At 34.3% G+C, this 21846-nt stretch overlaps 1 protein-coding gene across 2 annotated transcripts in view; it reads right to left on the reverse strand.

Moving 5' to 3' along the window:
* Positions 1 to 21846, reverse strand: part of LOC139121072 (dual specificity mitogen-activated protein kinase kinase 5-like) — a 61595-nt gene that overhangs the window by 37564 nt on the left and 2185 nt on the right. For both annotated transcript variants that reach the window (XM_070685692.1, XM_070685691.1), the window contains exons 2-9: positions 14141 to 14189; positions 13063 to 13130; positions 12178 to 12288; positions 11616 to 11671; positions 11280 to 11325; positions 10575 to 10639; positions 7411 to 7450; positions 5436 to 5504 (exon numbers count right to left, since the gene is read on the reverse strand). In XM_070685692.1, the coding sequence (XP_070541793.1) occupies positions 5436 to 5504; positions 7411 to 7450; positions 10575 to 10639; positions 11280 to 11325; positions 11616 to 11671; positions 12178 to 12288; positions 13063 to 13130; positions 14141 to 14189 (504 nt within the window). The remainder of the gene's footprint in view (positions 1 to 5435; positions 5505 to 7410; positions 7451 to 10574; positions 10640 to 11279; positions 11326 to 11615; positions 11672 to 12177; positions 12289 to 13062; positions 13131 to 14140; positions 14190 to 21846) is intronic.

Genomic DNA, 21846 nt, shown 5'->3' on the forward strand with positions numbered 1-21846 from the left:
ATTATTGAAGTTTCGTAAGTAGGCTGATATGTCAAGAAATATGTACTGCATCAAATTCATGAAACTTTATACAGATGTTAACCGATGTTAAGCTCACATTGCTTTACATTGAAAAAGACATTTATCAGTGTCAGTTTAATAATTTGTAGTGCATAAGTAATGAACTTTCCTAATTAGGGTGATATAGCCACAAATTAATACAACGTCAAATGTGATGAAACTTGATACAGATGTTGATCTCATAGTGTTGTAAATACTGCATCAAACTTTATGAAATATGGTACCAGTGATAATCTGTTAAGTGTTAGAATGTATGCAAAAATGTTTTGCAACATCCTGTTGATTAATTCCTAGTTGACTCATTTTATGAACTTTAGGATGGTGGCCTACATTGGTTTTATGTTTTCATCACCATGGAACCAATTTGGCCATTGAGCGCCATCTGTATCAAAGTATTTTTATCACAGACCTAATTAATGAAGAGGACTCTATCCTCTCTGAGGACATGTAATCAAAGTACCCATTATTAGTAAGTGGGGACTGTGTCATCAACGATGACTTGTTATTGTTAATCCTGCACAGAAATACCTTTAAACTGTAGTAACCCTTCTGAATAATTTTTTTCAACAAAAAATATTTATGTGATATAATTTATGTATGCCATTTGTATGTACAGGTTTATGCTCTTTTCGACAAATAGTTTTTGACCAATAAGATAAGGCAGAAAGTCTAAAAATTTGTAGTTAGATTTATAGTTGAGACACTGATTTTGAAACATGTAAAAATGCCTCTGAAGCAATTATAAGAATGGTCTGTGCTTCAGTATATTCACTGGAGACTTTATATGTTACGCAAATATTTGAATGTATTCTATTGGCATCATTATTCACAGCCTTGTGTTCACACAAACTAGTTCAGCATTCACAGTACGACTATTCAATGCTTGTGCATTGATACATTTGCACGTCGGCTAGACAGTTTACATCACAAATTTCTAATATCATAAAAGGGAGGGTAATGTCAATATAAGTTGCAAATTTCATGTCAGACTGAGTCACGAGATATTATAATTGCATTGCTTTACAAAAATCTATTCCACATTCAGCTTGATCCCGATAGGAAAGCAAGAAGCAAAAACATAACTTGCAAAGTAATTGCCATAAAAAAGTGGTGTGTGTAACTCAGAAATTTTGGGGTTCTTTTCCCCGTTGTGTAAAAGAAACTATGCCTAAGTGTAATACTCATTAATGCTGTCATTCTTTGACCATTTTTGCCTGCAATGTCATACAAAAACCTGTTAACAAACCAACATAATATTGTGCATTCCTCGATGCGTGTATACCTATTCCAGGGATCAATTAACCGAACTTCTAGGCCACACAGACCCAAAGAAGTGCATCCTACTGTCTAGATGCCGGAGTAAATTACACCTAAACTATCACCAACAACTTATCTAAAGTGCACGTTGTACTTCAATATTCATCTGATTTTATGACAGACTGATTGTTTCCATGGTGATGCCATTTCATTGTTTGATCTGTCTGGAGTTGCGGCATATCTCACCGAAGATTTGATGGAATTCTCATTGGCAATTTGCGATAAAATCAATTACATGAATTTTTTTGAGTACCGTAGTGGGTGGGAAAAACGGACCATTTTCATGGTCACTGAGAGTTGTTTCTACAGATTGAGAATGGTGAATATTCATGTAACAGCAATGACAGAAACCACATTGCCATCACTTTGCCAATTCTCTCTAAGAGACTCTCTGTTTGAAGAAAATCAATGCCTTTTAACAATAAAACGTGCTATCTTCACGTTCTGACACAAAGAAAAGTTTTAAGAGGAATGGAAAGAGAAATCAGCTCATTTGCATTAAGGTAGACTATAGACTTATTGGGGGATCTGTGGGTAGACATAACCTAAATAATTGTGGGTTTTGCATTCTATGTTTAATATTTTCCCTTCAGCCAAAGTTTAGGGTCTGAAGGTGAATCTGATGTTGAAATCGTACATCAAGATTTCAGGGAATGAATCTCAAACAAACAGTATGTCATCTATTCAAAACAAATCTCACTAATAGCCATAATAGTTTCATTCTGTTTGATCTTTTATGCAAAACAGCTATTATAACACACTGATGTACCTGTAGCTGTAACAGGAGGCAGAATATAGAGTTTCAAAGGGGTAATTCTTTGGAGGCAACAGTAAAGGTTAACTTGTTAATTCTGGCATAGCTGTCTCTTCTGGGAACAGCCATCTTTGAGTTGGCAACTGTTATATATTGGAGCAATTATCTTTGAGGCATGGCTACGTGGGAGTAGCCTTCTTCCGGGAGAGAACCAAAATGCAGCCGGGGAGAGACAATTTTTTGAAGGGATGGTGCTTTGTGTCGAGGGAATATCTTTGTGTTCGTACGGGAAATCAGTTATCCATATAGGCAGTGTATTTGTGGAACCACTGGTCCTTCATGTCATTGAGAAACACAAATCTGTGTAATATTCTATAGTCCAACAAAAAAAGAAAAACATATCTAATTATTTTCATGCAGAAGAAAAAGAAGAATGAGTTTCCAATGCTTATCACAGTCTCTGTACACTCCACACTTTGTAACATCTTAACAAAGTCTGTATTCCTAATTGCTTTGCTGCAAGTTAATTTGGCTTGATCCATTTCTCTTAATACTGCAGTTGGGCCTGCCTATCCGTAATTGGTGACAGGGGACAAAACCCTTACAGTACGCATATTGCTAATGAGCAAATTGTTTTAGGGTATAGGATGCTCTAAATGGGAAATCTTTTTACATCAATCCTGGGTAAGCAAATGTCCTGATTGCCATGGAAGCATCAAGGCACATTTTACAGTAAGACACTGATAAGTAATGATGAGGACAGCAGTTTGGACATTTACAGAACCAGAAAAACAGAACAAAAATTTGTCTGATAGCAATTTTGCCTTTTTTGTGACATTTTACTCATGACTGTTTCAATATGTTACTTCAGTATATATGTAAATGTCAACTTTTTACAACATTGTGTGTAATTCTAGCAATAACATGTAAATATAGATGTGAACATGTACTTTTATGCTCTCTACATGTCTGTGTTTGTACCATTTTTCCTTTCTAAGAGTCGTGAGTTTTGTACTGTACATGAATTTTTGTTGCCTTTGACAACCGACGATGGACAATTTCTGACACGCTGATGGAAAAAACATGAAAGCAAAAAAATCACTTTTGATGTACTTTTTTATCACTGCCAGTGAAAACAACTTTACCTCATCATTTGGCTCAGTCAGGGTTCCCCACTTCCATGTTCAAAGCACAAAATCACTGTCTAACATTGAAGGAAACCATTAATGAAGAAAAACACACAGAGTCTGGTATTTTGAAATATCTGGTGCAGCTTCTTATGTGTTGTGGGATCTTTTCTATGCCAGTATCCATTGTCTTACAACCTGGTTTACATTTAATATGCAAAATGTAGGTAGGTCAGAAATTGTCTGGATTGGTGATGTATGAAATGGTACACAGTACTGAGAGGCTACTTGCATCATCCTGTTCCATGTTCACAGTTTTCAACTACAACCTAAAAGCGACAAAGGGCTAAACCAATCACAGGTGTTTAACAGAAAGTTGAATAGATCTGGCCACTAAACCTTTTCTCTGAGGAGACAGGTTGTTACACAAATTCACATTTGAAAAGCAAAACTCTGGGAGCTGAGCCTGAGAACTGGCTTTACCTTGATATGAAATTACTTGTTTATTAAATCGCTGATTCAGAACAGGGACCTGTGTGCATTGTATTTACAGGGCTGCACTGATAGTCAATTTTCATTCTGCATCCATATTGTCCAATCATCCTCATACAATGCTTGCAGCACACATTGGTGAGTTTCCAGTACTTTAAATTATTCAGACAGACATAGAGGTGAATGTTCATTTGTGAAAAGCCAGATTTGACTCCTTGTCATCTTTTCAACTTGTATAAACTGTAATATGTGTATAGCTATAGGTGTGACACTACCTGTCATTGTATTGTCAGTGCTATTTGTAACGCACAATCTTTCAACTCGGCGCTGTTTCACATAGAAATATTTGCATAAAAAGTAAGCAGCCGAAAAGACGCTTTGTATAAACTTCTTGGCAGTTGGACACTTTGAAAGAATATTGTGGAAAACAAGATGGTTTACACTCATCAAAGTTGTCAGAAGTAAAGGATTTCCACTATAAAGGTTCTTGTGATGTTCTTGAAACCAGTTGAGAATAAGTGTTCATTTTATGATCTATTCTGTACTTTGATTCTTTGCTGAGAGTACTGTTGTCAATTTAGTGGACTTTGTGAACTTGTTATATAATTAAGCTTATGTTGAATAAACTCTTGATTGATGTTTGAACTTTTCCCAAATTGGTATATTGTTTTCTGTTAATATACACAACAAGATATACAAATTCAAGAATTTACTGTTACACTACAGAAATTACAACAAATCAGGATATTTTCAAGTGTATTCAAAATTGCCATAATTATCAGTCACATTGAACTTGGCTGAGAGTGGCAGCTATCAGAAAAATCGCCCTTTCACTACCTTCACTGCACGCTAATTGTGGTTTATGAGTTGCAGGTCATGTTTAATGCGTGTTGATATCATGTGTGAGTGCCAGTGTACAATTCACATACAGTGTATATCAGCCAGGTTGTGAATTTTTATTTGATGGCTGCTCCAAGCTGGAAGTGAGTCTGATATTTGTTACAATCAGGGAAACTTTAACACATCCTAGCCACTGCGATTTGCAGTAATTTCTGTATTGTGTTGTCATGAAAACATTTCAACTCGACATGATCATCCCTTGGAAAGCACAATATTTCAACAAGACAAAAATCATTCAATTGTTTTCATGTCATAGAATGATTCTTTCCATACCTGCTGTGATTCTGTTTTGTTTTTTTCATTTGATGTCCTACTGTCGCACATTTCTTTTGAAAGATGTGTTCTTTTGTTGTATATTTTTTCTCTTTTTAGAATTCTCTTTTGAAGCACATAGTGGCATGAAAACAGGATGAAATTGACTCAAATGAATTTATTTTCAATGAACATTTGCCTGGAAAACAACTTCCTCTGTTTATTCTCTATTGACATGCTGAAGAAACAATGCACCTATTCATTATGCCTGCTTTAACACTGCCTTTGATATCCCACTCAAAGAGGATTATCTACCTGAGATAATATGCTTAATTAACTTTTTGTTCCAACAATCACTGAAATTAGCCTGCTTCTGTTTAACGCTAATCTTGTGAATATCTTTGTTTCTATAAAAACATTTACTTTACAGTTTGTTGTAGAGAATATATTTTAAAACCAACAACAACAAAGTGGAAAATTTAGGGAAAAACCATATATGATAAATTTGATACTAAAAAGTCATGAGTTTTTACCTTATAGAGAATCTGCAGTTCTGACAAAATCCTCTTCTGTATTTCTGGAGTGATGTCAAGTGGAATGACCTGTCAATGAGACATTTGATCTCAGATAAGATTGTTGTGAAGTTTAACACTCTGTTGTGTGTGATGTTTTAATTGCACTTAATTCTCAGATAAGATTGTTGTGAAGTTTAACACTCTGTTGTGTGTGATGTTTTAATTGCTCTTAATACTCTTGGCAATTATTGGTGTCAAGTTGAGTGGAATGATTTCTGAAACTGAGACTAAATGAATGGCATCTTTATCCTGTCCCGTGAGTTTATCATTAGCGACAAAGTATTTGCTAATCAAGGTTACTGTTTGTGCAATTGTTGCCGAATTCCAATGATCTAATTTTGCTGACATAATTAAATTATCAATGCTAATAGCCAACCAGGAAGTTTGGATGACTTGGCACTTTGTTTTAATCAAATTCCCTGTTCTGCAGTATTTTTGCATTTTAAACTTTATAACAGGGAAAGACAGAGCCTTCAAATCATAAAGAAGTTTCCCTGATGTCATAAATACATACGTTTATGAGTTATCGTTAACACAAGACTGTCAGTATCAAGATATGAGCCTTGTGGGAAATGTCTTTGAATTAATCAGAAAATACCATAATTTACCAATGGTCTCAGAGAGTGCTTTTGATTTTCATGCACAGACATGACATATTAGCTCAGTTACTCTGGTTCAAAGAAATTACCGTCCAAAACCTATTTTACATATGCTGGGTCTACCGCACACAAACCAACTGCAAAACTGAAAGTGACAGGTTCTAAATTGGCAGTGAAAATCCTACTGGCCAAAATTGTAATTCCTTCCAGGGATGGAAATTTATTGATTATTTTTGAAATGTTAAAAAAGCAAATGTGATGAAGGCGAGTCTTATGATATTGAGTTTGAATTAATATCATGCACTCATTGGAAATCTATGCCATGGATAGAGAACATGGAAAAGGGGGACTTCAAAGTGGATCAATCAGGACTTGAAAAACAAACAATATTCTCCAAACAGTTATAAAGACTCACTGGCTTGAAATCTGTACATTTCATTTTATAGTCAGAAATACGAATGCTCGTTTCAAGTCACTTGTTTGGACAATTTATTTCAGAATTCAGTTATATTGGTCACAACTTTGAAATATATTGACAGTGCTTGATAAAACACAGCTTCAGCTTAGCTTACAGACTGAATAGGTGAATACAGGGATAATGTAATTGCTAGTAGCCAACAGAAATTTATGTTCATTGACTTATGGATGCTCGGCAAAACTACAAACCTTCACATACACTGTATAATGAAGTTGAATTTGTCATTCGTGTTATGCATAATCAATGTCGTTAAAGGTAAACGTAATATGCATGCACCTCAAAATTGAAAGTCTTACACTTTTGCTCAAATTTTCCTCAAGGAAACTTTCAACACTTCTCTTTCAAAATCAAAAATAAAAATTGTTGATGACAGTGTAAATTTTGGAAACAAAATACCTTAAATTTACCAATATTTGAAAGTCAAACGATGTCATCCCTCAGATAACTCAATGGGGAAAAATAAAATGTTCAATTTTAACAAAAATAAGTTGGTGAAAACTTGATTCACTAGAAGAGCTTATAAATGAGCTCCAACAAGCAGTAGACTTGTAAAGTATTGTAAAAATTTGAGAGTTTGTTACATCGATCCCAAAGGTGCATTCTTGTTAAAATTAAGGGTAGAATTTGAAAAGGTTATTTACAACAAAGACAAAACCGTGACAATAAATTTGTCCCTTGAAGAAAATGAATGATACTCTGGTGTGTTGTTCACTGTAGACGATGCAATCATATGATATAATACACATCTTACTTTGTGCTGTGGTGTACAAACATTTGTATATTAATCTGCAACAAATAATCGATGAACTGCTTCAAATGGTTGTTTTTTTAAAGAAAATGACAGAGTTTGACTTACTTTGACTGCCATGATTTTATTGGTCGGTGAATGGAGAGTCCTGAGAGAGAGAGAGTGAGAAATGAACAACTGATGAATATCATGACAAATGTTGTACAGTGTCATCCAGTATCGTTAGAATTCTATACATGGGTAAACAAGCATGTAAATGTACACTTGAATAAATTGAAAGAGAATAACCTTGTAATATGTTGTCATATTTTTTTTTTACTTTCATATTTTTTTAGAAGTTACCACCATTTGTCAGCTGACTTCTCAGATATATTCATCTAATGCATTCAGGTACTGAATGAAAACACTTTGATGTTGTCATTTCTTGCATTAACAAAAACCTGATCATCTCATGTAGTTATTTGTTTTGTGTCAAAACAGGTTTGAGGAGAGCTCTGACAGTGATTGGCTCATCAGTTTGCAATCATTTAGGAAACATTAAAAATGCGTCAATGACACTGTAGCTCCCATCCTGGACTATTTAGTCTTGTTCTCTGGTCAGATATTTGAACATGTGTGAAAGGGATAAAGTGCATGAAGTGAAAATACTTAAATGAAATGTACTGGAGACAGTGAAATATGTTTAATGTAATTATTCAGAATATAAAATGGAAAAAATACAGAATTAGATATATCGAATACTGTGATACAACCATTAACTCAACAAGTCATTTACAATGACATAGTCCCCACTTGTAATAGGAGTATTAGTCTTGATGGGGCAGGAAAATGTGGTCATTAAGAAGTATCACTGGAGTGTATATGTTGAGATCTATGGGCACATAGGTCTATGTTGTTGTTCCCAATTTGAAACACATGAGGCATGTCTAAGTTATGGTTCTAAATCGGGAAAAAAAGATCAGACCTCTAGCAGTATTGGCCAGCCAAGAAATACATATGCGCATTATAAATGAGGTACAAGATGTGACATCTTAAGGTCTAATATCCTATCAAAATTGGAGGGTATAGAACTTGTGGTTACTGAAATATGCATATATATGTATAATCAAGGTCAAAGGTCATCGAGGTCACATGACATTTTGGAAAAAAAATTATATTGCTAATTAATCCCTATATGCCAAAAAATCAGATCTCTAGCTCTATTCGCTTGCCCAGAATTAGATGTGTACATAATTAATGAGGTAAAGCGTGTGTTGTCATAAGGTCTCCCATCCTACTTAATACAAAGGACATAGCACTTGTGGTTACTTATTTATTGACATAAACATATATTTAGGTAAAAGGTCATCGAGGTCACATGACATTGGTCAAAAAATTTCTCTCCTATAGTTATCCCTATATACCAAAAATCAGACATCCAGCTCTATTGGCTCGCTCAGAATGAGATATGCGCATAATTATTGAGGTACAGTATGTGGCGTCCATAATTATTGAGGTACAGTATGTGGCGTCATAAGGTGTCCAATCATACCAAACATGAAGGGTGTAGCACTTGTGGTTACCGAGTTATGGAAAAATATGTATATTTGAGGTCAAAGGTCACCGAGGTCACGTGACATTTTGTCAAAAAATTGTTTTGCTAAGTTATCCCTACCGAAAATCAGACCTCTAGCTCTATTGGCTCGCTCAAAATTAGATATGTGCATAATTAATGAGGTACAATATGTGGCGTCATAAGCTGTCCCATCATACCATATATGAAGGGTGGTAGCACTTGTGGTTACTGAGTTATGGACAAATATGTATATTTTAGATCAAAGGTCATCAAGGTCACATGACATTTTGTCAAAATATCCGAGATATCTGCGTGAACGGATGGACTCACGGATGGACTGAACAGACGGACATGACCCAATCTATAAGCTCACTGGACTTCATCCGTGGGGACTAAAAATTGTGTCACTGCATCCTTTTCGCAATATGAATACGATGAGAAACTAAATTTTTATTTTTCGTGGCCTTATACATGGGAGTCTATGGAGATCTGCCTTATACATGGGAGTCTATGGACGTGTAAACTAAAAATATGCAAATTTCACCACGATTTGCCCAAATTTGGGAAAGGTCACTCCTATGCACTTCCATACCAAGTTTCAAATCAATCGGACTTGTGGTTTCAGAGCAGGAGATTTTTTGACCAAAAATGGGAGAAAATTACAAAAAAATTCATGAAAAATAGCAAGTCCAAGATACTGACCCAAGATGTGCACAATCATTTCATGTCAGCCCAAAGTACTTACATGCTAATTTTTCATGTAATCTGCTCAGTGGTTATTGAGTTTTTCAATTTTGACTGTTTTTACATTTTTTCACTTAATTTGCATATTTTTGGCAATGACAACTTCATTTGAACAAAATCTCATCTACAGCCCATCATCCATGTACACACCAAATATCAAGATGAAATGTACAGCGGTTTTGGAGTTTTTGATGTTGACGGACAGACATACAGACATACAGACATACAGACATTTCCCTAGCCTATAAGAATAGATTCCATTGCCATATATACATATGGCTATGGGAGCTAAAAATGTATCACAAGAACTAAAGTGCAATAACGTCAAAATATATCTTTTTTCCCCCGTGTATCACCACTATAAAAAAGAAAGCATTCTTGTTATTTGCTGAACAAACAAGTTAATTTTGCATGATTTAATTCTATGGACACTAATGAGATTTTTTAGAATGAACCAGAAAGAAATCAGGAGTCATGGTAAAACAAAACAATTTCCAAAGCCAACTTATGAGGGCGTATATCATTGAAATAGCAGCAGATACTCCTAAGACTGAATACAGCAAAGTGCCGCACTTGGTTATGAAAGGTTTCAGAAAACCTTTACATGAAACAAAGATCATAAAAAACTCTAGTGTACTATGGTAGATTGTTCAGAATTTTTTTCAAATTAATATAACAATTTTAATTTGTAGGCACTCCGGCAATGGGAAGAATTTATAGAGAGCATACCCCTGTCTTTGAAGAAAATTTTCATTCCAAAATTGCTGGCCAACATAAGTGAACAGAAATGTAACAAACCCATTATATGCAATGGTATGGTTGGATCCATGTCTGTGAAAAAGGAACACAAAGGTTACCCTGAAATCCTAAAATCGGAGCTACAGGTGTGTTCTCAATTCATACATTGACCAGCAAGGCAGAACTATTGCATGCAATACATGTAACAGATATTGTGTGATGGCAGTCTACTTACTTGTACACTGTTCCACTATGGCCATTGCCAAGTACTTCTAAATATTGGATATCGGACGGAGAGATCTGAGGACAAAACAATGGAAATTTCAAACTTAAAATGAAATATCATGTACAAATATGATCAGTCCATTCTACTACTTTAATGTATGCACAATTCACACAATTAATTTCAACTATTACTGCATTGTATTGCACATAGCTTTCACTGTTTTCTGAGGCCAGATGAGATGTATCACACCCCTGCAGGATGAAAAGCTTTTTAACTACTTGCTTTCAAACTGTAATTTCAAACTTGCATCAAGATTACCTAACACTTAGACAAGTGAAAAACAACCATGCTGATCGGTTTACTTATAAGAATCAGGAATTTATTCTTCTCAAAGGAAAACATCGTATTTCATCACAAATGATACAAGAAAGACAATCCTTCTTATGCGATTTCAAAGATGTTCTCCTACATCATCCAGTCTGTACAACTTTCACACTGGATTATTAAGTAATCCTTTCCCCATTTCCCAGTAAGTAACCTGAATCAAACAAGTCAAGACAATAAGATCAAACCATTGTAAACAGAGATAGGGATAGAAAACTGTCACTGACTAAGGAATGAAACAAGACCTTGAACAGATTTTCCATTCAAAGTAACATGATCAGTATCATTAAAACTCATACCATTTAAAGAACTCTGTAATTTGTCTCTTACCTGTCCACTTCCTAAAATATCTTTGATGTCTGTTTCTTGTCTATTTCTGGTGAAGAGAAATGACAAACACATGACAAACACATGACAAACACATGATCATCTCATATTGGTGATGATGTTAAATCAATTTTATGAAGCAGTATGTACTTAATGAGAGTTGAACCTGGCAGTACCTTAAAGTTTTTAAAACCCTGCTCTGTGGAATGGAATGATCTCAACATCTACAAAGACCAGAGACATTCATTTTACTTAAATCAGAATATTTGATAGAGTATGATTAATCCAAATAAATGTGGAAGACGTGAAGAATTGACTAAAGAGGTGACTTAAACTCACACAGCTTGGGCTTGCATGGGTTGTGGAGCAGGGGCAGAGCTGGCTTTAGTTTTCACCTGAAATATAAAAGAAACAATATGAGAGACAAATAAAAGTTGTTGAAATTCCTTAAAGTTTACATGGAAAACTTGACAGATGACAGGACAAATGTGAAGAGTTGCACAACTATCAATTTGAAAAACATATTCTATATAGCTTGAAACGGTAAAATGTGTTGCAGTAAGTACAACCAGTCTGTGTTGAATTCAAACTGAATCATCCAAATGATGCTGATGCTAACTACATATCATGCAAAACCATATCTTTTCAGTTATGATCACCACTGTGGGGTCCCTGGAAAATGTCCTTGATAATTGATTAGGAAGTATACTCTATTCAGAAAAAAATATTCAGTAGTCTTTCAACTTTTCTTAGCTAATACAGAAATGTGAATTCATCCCCAGCAACCATCCAAACACATTTTACTTCCTAAATCGGCCTAAGTATTTCATCAACAATCCCTTACTTTATATTCTGTATTTAAGATTGACTAGTAACGTCATTGTATTTATAAAATACTTACAGTTAATCCGTGTATATTCCTTTTGCCAGCTGGCTTGGGTACTTTAGGATAGACACACAATGGCTGGATTGCCATGCCACTGTTTCCATACTCAGCTATCAGATCAAAGTACTTGTTTCAAAATGTGAAACAAAGAGGTGAACAAACAAATAGACAAACAAACAAAGATTTAGTTTCATTTTCATTAAAACAACTTCATGGTTAATCAGTTAAAAAATCATACTTTGGATACTGGAAAATACATCCTGTTCATTGCAACCGACTGCAGATTCATGTTCAGAGTGAATTAATGGTGCTAGTATTGATTCATGGGAATGTTTATGAGCATTAACATTGTACTGCTGCATGTAGCTGTTCTCTTTTATTGAGGCAGAATGTGCCTCAGGGACAAATATTCAGACAATTGCTACAAGGTCTTTGAGTAAAGAAAGTTTTCTTTATTCTAGTTTTGTGAAAATCAAAAATTTGATTAATTTTCCCCAGACTTAACATGGGGATGGCAGCCATTTTGAATTTCAAATATCAGTGAATGTTGGGTAATTTGTTTCTCTGGCACAAAAATTTGCATCATGAGCATGGTGACCCTCGATTTTTATTCTTGATTTTCCAGAGTTTGATTGAAAGATTCCTAAAGGAAAATTTGATAATTTATTAAGTTTAGAGGCATGTCCTAACTTAATAATACATTAAAATTTAGATCCTAGTATTATATCCTGAAAAAATGATCACAAGTGCTTGAAATTTTCAGATATGGTGACACAGTATCAAGGAATAGGTACATTAAAAAGTGTTTTTAAGCTATCATATCAACAAGTGCATTTTCAGTTTCAACATACAAACATTGAGAAGGAGACAAATGACAATAAACAAACTATCAAAACTTACATGAGAAAACATTGTTCCCATTTCTTCATCACTTCTGACTGTGATGAAGTCGCCATCTTCATCCTCATCTGGAAATTGAATATTCAATAATCGAATTGGAGGCATTTGAGAAAAGGATGAAAAATGACAGTAATCAACAATTACTCTTCCGGAAATGGTACAAACCTGGACGAATTATGAGCTGCTTTGTTGACATCAAGCGCTATAATTCAAGTTCAAAGTTACATCAATGTAATCCTAACGTTAGATACACCAACAGAAACCTTACATGTGGCAGCCTATGCTTTGGACAATGATACAATAAATGATTGCTATGTTTACATTGTCCAAGAAATGTAACACTTTTGAACACAACGATATGAACAACAAGACTCAAAATCAAAGTTGCTGAAACACAAAGTTGGAACAAGCAATGCTCCACAGAAGTTGGAACAAGCAATGCCCACAGAAGTTTAATTCTCAGCTTTCCATTCATCCAATATTTGTGAAATCATATAGTACGCTTAAAAAAAATGGTACAAGCAATGATCTTTGATATTGAGGAACGTTTACTATAGTATTAAAATTAAATGACTTTGTTTTTGCAACAGGTGGTTGATGCAGCAAAAGTTGTTCAAAGATATCTTGCAAAAATTTCATATGACTTCAACCTAATCATACAAAACTTGAAAGAATCAAACACAATGCAGGGTATGTGGACACATACCTGTATACTAAAAAGTTCTTTGGTTTAGATGATAGGGATAAGGAACATAAAATGATGTGACAAATGATTTCTATCAAGATTTCTATAGTGGAGGTAATGATGCTGTTTCTATTAACTTTCCTGCCTGTTCACATGACATTGGTTAATACATAAACTGAAACACTCAAAGCTTAACCATTACACAAATACCTATACCTTGTCAATATTTTTGGCACACAAACAAGTAAACATGACCATTACCGTAAAGACTGACATTACAAATACTTTAGGTCCTTTGAGGTTTGAATAACATGTTTTCTCTTGGCTCCTTACTTCAATTTATAATTATGGGACTATAAAAATTACAGCCTATAAAATCATCTACATACTTACAGTCAAATGCTGTGATTGTAGCATCAGGAAAAACTTGTGACATCACTTCCTGTGGACATGAAAATGAACAAAGTTACAAACTTCTCAACCACACCTTACATTTTTCAATTTGGAATTCAAGTTTATTCTAATATGGCAAATTGTGTTGAAATGATCACCTTCTACAGCTATGGAGAGTATTGCAATAGTTGCTATGTTGTACTGTTGTAGCCTGATTTCAAGGTTACGTCATGTCTATTTCTTACAAAGTGACTCAACAATTCAATGAATCAGAATTCCAACTGTTTTGGTCTCAGTCTGATTGATCTCACTGTTATCCAACAGCCCTAGTTTCTGCTAACAAACACAGGTAAAAGTTGAAGATTGGTGAATCAAAACATTTGGATGAGTTTTGGCAATTCATTAGATTTTATTCAAGAAGAACAAATGGTAAAGGGCCATAGTCCGTGGGCTGGAGGGGCCCACCGTGCACCCCCCCCATAACCTACTACATGGGTATTTTTTTGTTCTTTGGGATCTGCTGAACTAGAAAAAAGATGTTAACATTGGATATTTTGGGATGCACTACCTGTCTGCACTGGTTTTTGATTTGTATGTACCGCAAAAAATGGCGAAAAATGGGTAGGGGTAAGGGGTACTATATCCTCCCCTAAATTGAGTAAACTAGCATGAAATAGCACAAACTTTACATTTTTGGAAAGCTCAGATACTGCTCTTTCTGAGGAATACCAACTTTAGCAAAATTAATTTGTGTACATAGAATAGGACGACTTTAAAATGAATTTTTTTGACAATTTTGAAATTTTTTACCCAAAATACCATGTAACAATTGTGATCTACTTTTTATTAAGCAAAATTTTCACAACTTTTTGTTTTAAATTATTCATTCCGACATATTAAACAAGAAAAAAAGTGTTAACATCAGATATTTAACTATACACTACTTCTCTGGCGTCAATTTTGAATTGCGTGTATCTGTATGGGGTGTGCAAAAGCTAGGGGTAGGGGTACAACATTCTTTCCTTGATGAAGTAAACTGGCATGAAATGCCATATACCTTATAGTTTTAGAAAGCTTAGATACTGGCCTTTCTAAAATGCATAAGTTTTTAGTAAAAAAATATGACGTCATAGAATTGGATAACTTTAAATCGATTTTTTCTGGTAATTCAGCAATTTTAACCGGAAGAAAATACGATAACTATTGTTTCCTCCCAATGAAGCAAATCAAACAGATTTATGGATGTTATTTACTAATTGCAATGTGCTGAAGAAGAAAATAAATGTCAAAATTGGGTATTTACAATCCATTATTGTCCCTGCTCACTCAAATTGCAAGTTTTGCTACATTGGTATATCGTGAATGGGCATTTTATTGTTATGCAATGAACTAATGCACAGCCTTAAAAAGAAGATTTTAAAACGCACACACATAGTCATATTGCCATTTTCTCCTTAAAGTAAATAGATTGTTGATGACTGTCTATTTTTATAATTTACTTTTAAATATTTTCTATGAAATAATTTTGATAAGACGTATTTGGAAAATTGTGTATGCCTCCTTGTCTTACTTATACAGCAAGCATTACTAACAATCTATTAGGCCGTGGGCTAGAGGGGGCGTCTACGTGCACCTCCCCCCCCCCCAACCGCACAGGATAACAAACCTGTATTTTTCAGAAGCCTTGGGATCCCTAGAATAAGAAATAGGATTTTAACAGACAAAATATAGGGACTCAATAGCTGTTACGGTCATGTTTTGAAGGGTACCGCAAAATCACGATTTTGTGACCCACATGGATTTTTGTCAAACCTGTCTTCATGTACGTCATCTGCTGAGCTTACTGTTTAACATGACCTGGCTTATGGGTATCATTAGAAAGGTGATGTATTCTTCTTGATAATGTTATATAGCAATATGCAATATCTTCTATAGTTTTTATGAAATAGGGCCATAATTTACCCCATACCCCAAAGTTTATGTTGCAAATTACTGTCAAAACTAATCTAAATTCTACCAATTATTTACCTAGACATAATACAAAGGGTAATGCTGTGTATTAACTTTGTGTTATTTGCTACAGGTACATGTTAGAAACTTGAAATAAACTTTTAACACAAAAAATATCGGGATGCTGTAGCTGTAACAGTCATATTTTGAATGGTACTGCATAATCACAGTATTGTCAACTCGCATACATTTTCGTTAAACCTGTCTTCTTTAAGTCGTCTACTGAGCTTATTTTTTATTATAACGTGGCAAGTTGGGCATCATTAGAAAGTTAATTTACTCTTCTTTAAAATGATATATTGCAATATGCAATATCTTTTACAGTTTTCATGAAATAGCACCACAACTTACCCCACACCCTAAAGTTTTATGTTCCAAATTACAGTCAAAACTCATCTCAAATTCTGCCAACTATTTACCGGAACATAATACAAAGGGCAATAATTTGTATTAAATTTAGTTTATTTGGTACAGGTTCATGTTAGAAACTTGAAACGAACTTTTAACAGAAAAAATATTGTGATGCTGTAGCTGTAACAGTAAATTTTGAAGGGTACCACAAAATCATGGTATTGCCAACTCGCATACATTTTTGTTTAACCTGTCTTATTGTAAGTCATCTGCTGAGCTTATTTTTTAACATAAGTTGGCTATTCGGGTATCATTAAAAGTTTTTTTTCCTTTGATATAATTTTTTGCCAGAAAGCGACTGACATATTGTAATATGCATTGTAATATTGTAATACCATCTTAAGTTGTAATGAAATAGCAAACATTCATCACCCCAGCCCTTAGTTTGATTTGCAAACTACATCTGTTCTAAACTTTGCAGTTTGCGAATTTGGGATATGGGTAAGTGTTGGTCCTATTTCATGAAAACTATTGAAGATATTGCATATTACAATATGTCGGTCGCTTTCTGGCAAAAATTGTCTTTCCAATGATAGCCCATAAGATAGGTTAGAGTAAAAAGTAAGCTCATCAGATGACTTACAAGATAACACATTTAACAAAAACACATACGAGAGGGCAAGACTGTGACTTTACGGTACCCTTCAAAACATGACAGCAGCAACCATTCAATCCCAGTATTTTGTCTGTTAAAAGTCTATCTCATATTTGTGACATGTCTATGTAGCAAATAAAACAAATTTCATACAAATCACTGTCTTTTGTAATATGTCTAGGTAAAAGCTTGGTAGAATTTGAAATCAGTAGTGACAGTAATTTGCAATATAAACTTAGGGGTATGAGGTAAGTTTTGGTCTTATTTCCTGAACACTAAAGAAGATATTGTATATAACAATATGTTATATCAAAGGAAAAAAACCTTTTTAATGATATCCCAATAGCCAACTTATGTTTAAAAAAAAGCTCAGCAGATGACTTACAATAAGACAGGTTAAACAAAAATGTATGCGAGTTGGCAATACCATGATTTTGTGGTACCCTTCAAAATATTACTGTTACAGCTACAGCATCACAATATTTTTTCTGTTAAAAGTTCGTTTCAAGTTTCTAACATGAACCTGTAGCAAATAAACTAAATTTAATACAATTATTGCCCTTTGTATTATGTCCCGGTAAATAGTTGGCAGAATTGAGATGAGTTTTGACTGTAATTTGGAACATAAAACTTTGGGGTGTGGGTAAGTTGTGGTGCTATTTCATGAAAACTGTACAAGATATTGCATATTGCAATATATCATTTTAAAGAAGAGTAAATTAACTTTCTAATGATGCCCAACTTGCCACGTTATAATAAAAATAAGCTCAGTAGACGACTTAAAGAAGACAGGTTTAACGAAAATGTATGCGAGTTGGCAATACTGTGATTTTGCAGTACCATTCAAAATATAACTGTTACAGCTACAGCATCCGGATATTTTTGTGTTAAAAGTTTATTTCAAGTTTCTAACATGTACCTGTATCAAATAAAACAATTGATACAAAGCATTGCCTTTTGTATAATGTCTAGGTAAATAATTGGTAGAATTTAAGATTAGTTTTGACAGTAATTTACGACATAAAACTTTGAGGTATGGGGTAAGTTTTGGTCTCATTCATGAAAACTATAGAAGATATTGTATATTGCAATATGTCATTTTAAAGCCAATAAATTGTCTTTCTAATTGCAGCCCATAAGTTAGGTTATGGTAAGAAGTAAGCTCAGCAGATGACTTACAAGACGACACATTTACAAAAACATATGCGAATCGGTAATACTCTGCCTTCACGGTACCCTTCAAAACATGCAAGTAACAGTCATTCAACCCCAATATTTTGTCTGTTAAAAGTCTAACTCATATTTTGACATGTCCTTGTACCAAATAAAATATATTTTACACAAAGCATTGCCTTTTGTAAAGTGTCTAGGAAAATAATTGGTAGAATTTGACATTAGTTTTGACTGTAACTTGTGACATAAAACTTTGGGGTATGGGGTAAGTTTTGGTCTCATTTCATGAAAACTATAGAAGATATTGCATATTGCAATATATCATTTTGAAGAAAAGTAATTAACTTTCAAATGATATCGCATATGCCTCTTTATGTTCAAAATAAGCTCAGCAGAAGACTTACAAGAAGACAGGTTTAACAAAAACGAATGTGATTCAGTAATACTGTGATTTGCGGAACCTTCAAAATATGACTGTTACAGCTACAGGATCCCAATATTTTTTCTGTCAAAAGTTTATTTCAGGTTTCTAACATGTACCTGTAGCAAATACACAAAGTTAATACACAGCATTACCCTTTGTATTATGTCTAGGTAAATAATTGGTAGAATTTAGATTAGTTTCGACAGTAATTTGCGACATAAACTTTGGGGTATGGGGTAAATTATGGCCCTATTTCATAAAAACTATAGAAGATATTGCATATTGCTATATAACATTATCAAGAAGAATACATCACCTTTCTAATGATACCCATAAGCCAGGTCATGTTAAACAGTAAGCTCAGCAGATGACGTACATGAAGACAGGTTTGACAAAAATCCATGTGGGTCACAAAATCGTGATTTTGCGGCACCCTTCAAAACATGACCGTAACAGCTATTGAGTCCCTATATTTTGTCTGTTAAAATCCTATTTCTTATTCTAGGGATCCCAAGGCTTCTGAAAAATACAGGTTTGTTATCCTGTGCGGTTGGGGGGGGGAGGTGCACGTAGACGCCCCCTCTAGCCCACGGCCTAATAGATTGTTAGTAATGCTTGCTGTATAAGTAAGACAAGGAGGCATACACAATTTTCCAAATACGTCTTATCAAAATTATTTCATAGAAAATATTTAAAAAGTAAATTATAAAAATAGACAGTCATCAACAATCTATTTACTTTAAGGAGAAAATGGCAATATGACTATGTGTGTGCGTTTTAAAATCTTCTTTTTAAGGCTGTGCATTAGTTCATTGCATAACAATAAAATGCCCATTCACGATATACCAATGTAGCAAAACTTGCAATTTGAGTGAGCAGGGACAATAATGGATTGTAAATACCCAATTTTGACATTTATTTTCTTCTTCAGCACATTGCAATTAGTAAATAACATCCATAAATCTGTTTGATTTGCTTCATTGGGAGGAAACAATAGTTATCGTATTTTCTCCGGTTAAAATTGCTGAATTACCAGAAAAAATCGATTTAAAGTTATCCAATTCTATGACGTCATATTTTTTTACTAAAAACTTATGCATTTTAGAAAGGCCAGTATCTAAGCTTTCTAAAACTATAAGGTATATGGCATTTCATGCCAGTTTACTTCATCAAGGAAAGAATGTTGTACCCCTACCCCTAGCTTTTGCACACCCCATACAGATACACGCAATTCAAAATTGACGCCAGAGAAGTAGTGTATAGTTAAATATCTGATGTTAACACTTTTTTTCTTGTTTAATATGTCGGAATGAATAATTTAAACACAAAAAGTTGTGAAAATTTTGCTTAATAAAAAGTAGATCACAATTGTTACATGGTATTTTGGGTAAAAAATTTCAAAATTGTCAAAAAAATTCATTTTAAAGTCGTCCTATTCTATGTACACAAATTAATTTTGCTAAAGTTGGTATTCCTCAGAAAGAGCAGTATCTGAGCTTTCCAAAAATGTAAGTTTGTGCTATTTCATGCTAGTTTACTCAATTTAGGGGAGGATATAGTACCCCTTACCCCTACCCATTTTTCGCCATTTTTTGCGGTACATACAAATCAAAAACCAGTGCAGACAGGTAGTGCATCCCAAAATATCCAATGTTAACATCTTTTTTCTAGTTCAGCAGATCCCAAAGAACAAAAAAATACCCATGTAGTAGGTTTATGGGGGGGGGCACGGTGCGGGCCCCTCCAGCCCATGGACTACCAGTAATGCAAACTTTTGGTGATTTTTCACTAGTTTTGTTTTGTATATTAATAGCAAGTTCTTATTCTACTCCCACAAGAATGTTGAAATACATACTATTTTGGTTCTCATAACAGTGTCTATATATGTAAAATGAACTGTTATTCTTTACATTTGAATTCTAGTCCTGACCAGAATTCATTTGTCAACAATAACAATGCAGTTTAGACACACATAGGGTGAGTTGACAAGCTTAATATCCTGCATCTCACCATGCTTTGGGGAGTAGAACAAGAAATTATGGTTGATATTAAAAACAAAAACAGTGAAAAAAATCATCCAAAGTAAGAATTACTGGCCCTTTGAGAAACCGGAATAGAGAAATTGCTGACAGTAGATTCTTTCTTCTGATGGGTGTGAGCATGGTTAGTCATCAAAACTTCAGATAAGACACCTATACCCTGCAGGTAACATCACACCTGCTAAAGACTCTATTGTAAACCAACAGAGTTACATCAATATTTGAGTTTGTCAGAAAACATGACAGCTCTTTAAAGAAAACCACTCCTACATTACAACAGTTATCAGTCAGCCAAAAATCAAGTTATCTTCTACTATTATGTTCTAAAAACATTCTTTATGTTTCCTTTTCCAAAGAATGGAAGACACTTGGTGCGGATTGCACAGGGATTCATAAACATAAAGTATAGTTAGACAAAAACAGCCTATGTAAAATCCTTATCTGTAACCCTTTACACTTCTTACTGTAATGTCATAAGGAAGTGAGCGCAATTGTAAAATATTTCTAATTTATATATAATGCTTGTAGCTTGAGGTTTTGCCTGGGTTTGTGGGCCAGACAGCAGTACTGCAGCTAATATACTGCTTGCTTGGGCTGCATTTTGATATTATACAGCTTGTCTTCAAGCCATTTACCTTGTATGTACTGTATAACCCTACTTTACATTAACATAACACTGCATGGCAGAGCCTTATCTGGACTGGACACAGGGGGGAGGAGGGGAGGGGGCTCTGTGCTCTCCCTGGCCTTTCGAAATTGTTAGTAAATTTACGAATTGGGTTCAAAAAATATTAGTAAGCACAAATTATGTTATTCTGAACCCACCAACTTTCAACAAGCACTTCCGGTACTCAATAGATGATTTTAAGGGGATAGAAATGATGAATGATTTCATTAAAGACAAAAGAAAATGAAAAATCCCTTTTTAGTTTTTTTGACAATGAAAACTCATATTTTGATACGCATTTTCAAAAGATTATTGAATAACACAATACATCATGGGTCATGAATGCTTGTAACATTGAAATTTCTTCCTTGTCTCAATAAAGTGTGT

This window comes from Ptychodera flava, chromosome 21 (assembly GCF_041260155.1).
Source record: "Ptychodera flava strain L36383 chromosome 21, AS_Pfla_20210202, whole genome shotgun sequence".
Lineage (NCBI taxonomy): Eukaryota > Metazoa > Hemichordata > Enteropneusta > Ptychoderidae > Ptychodera > Ptychodera flava.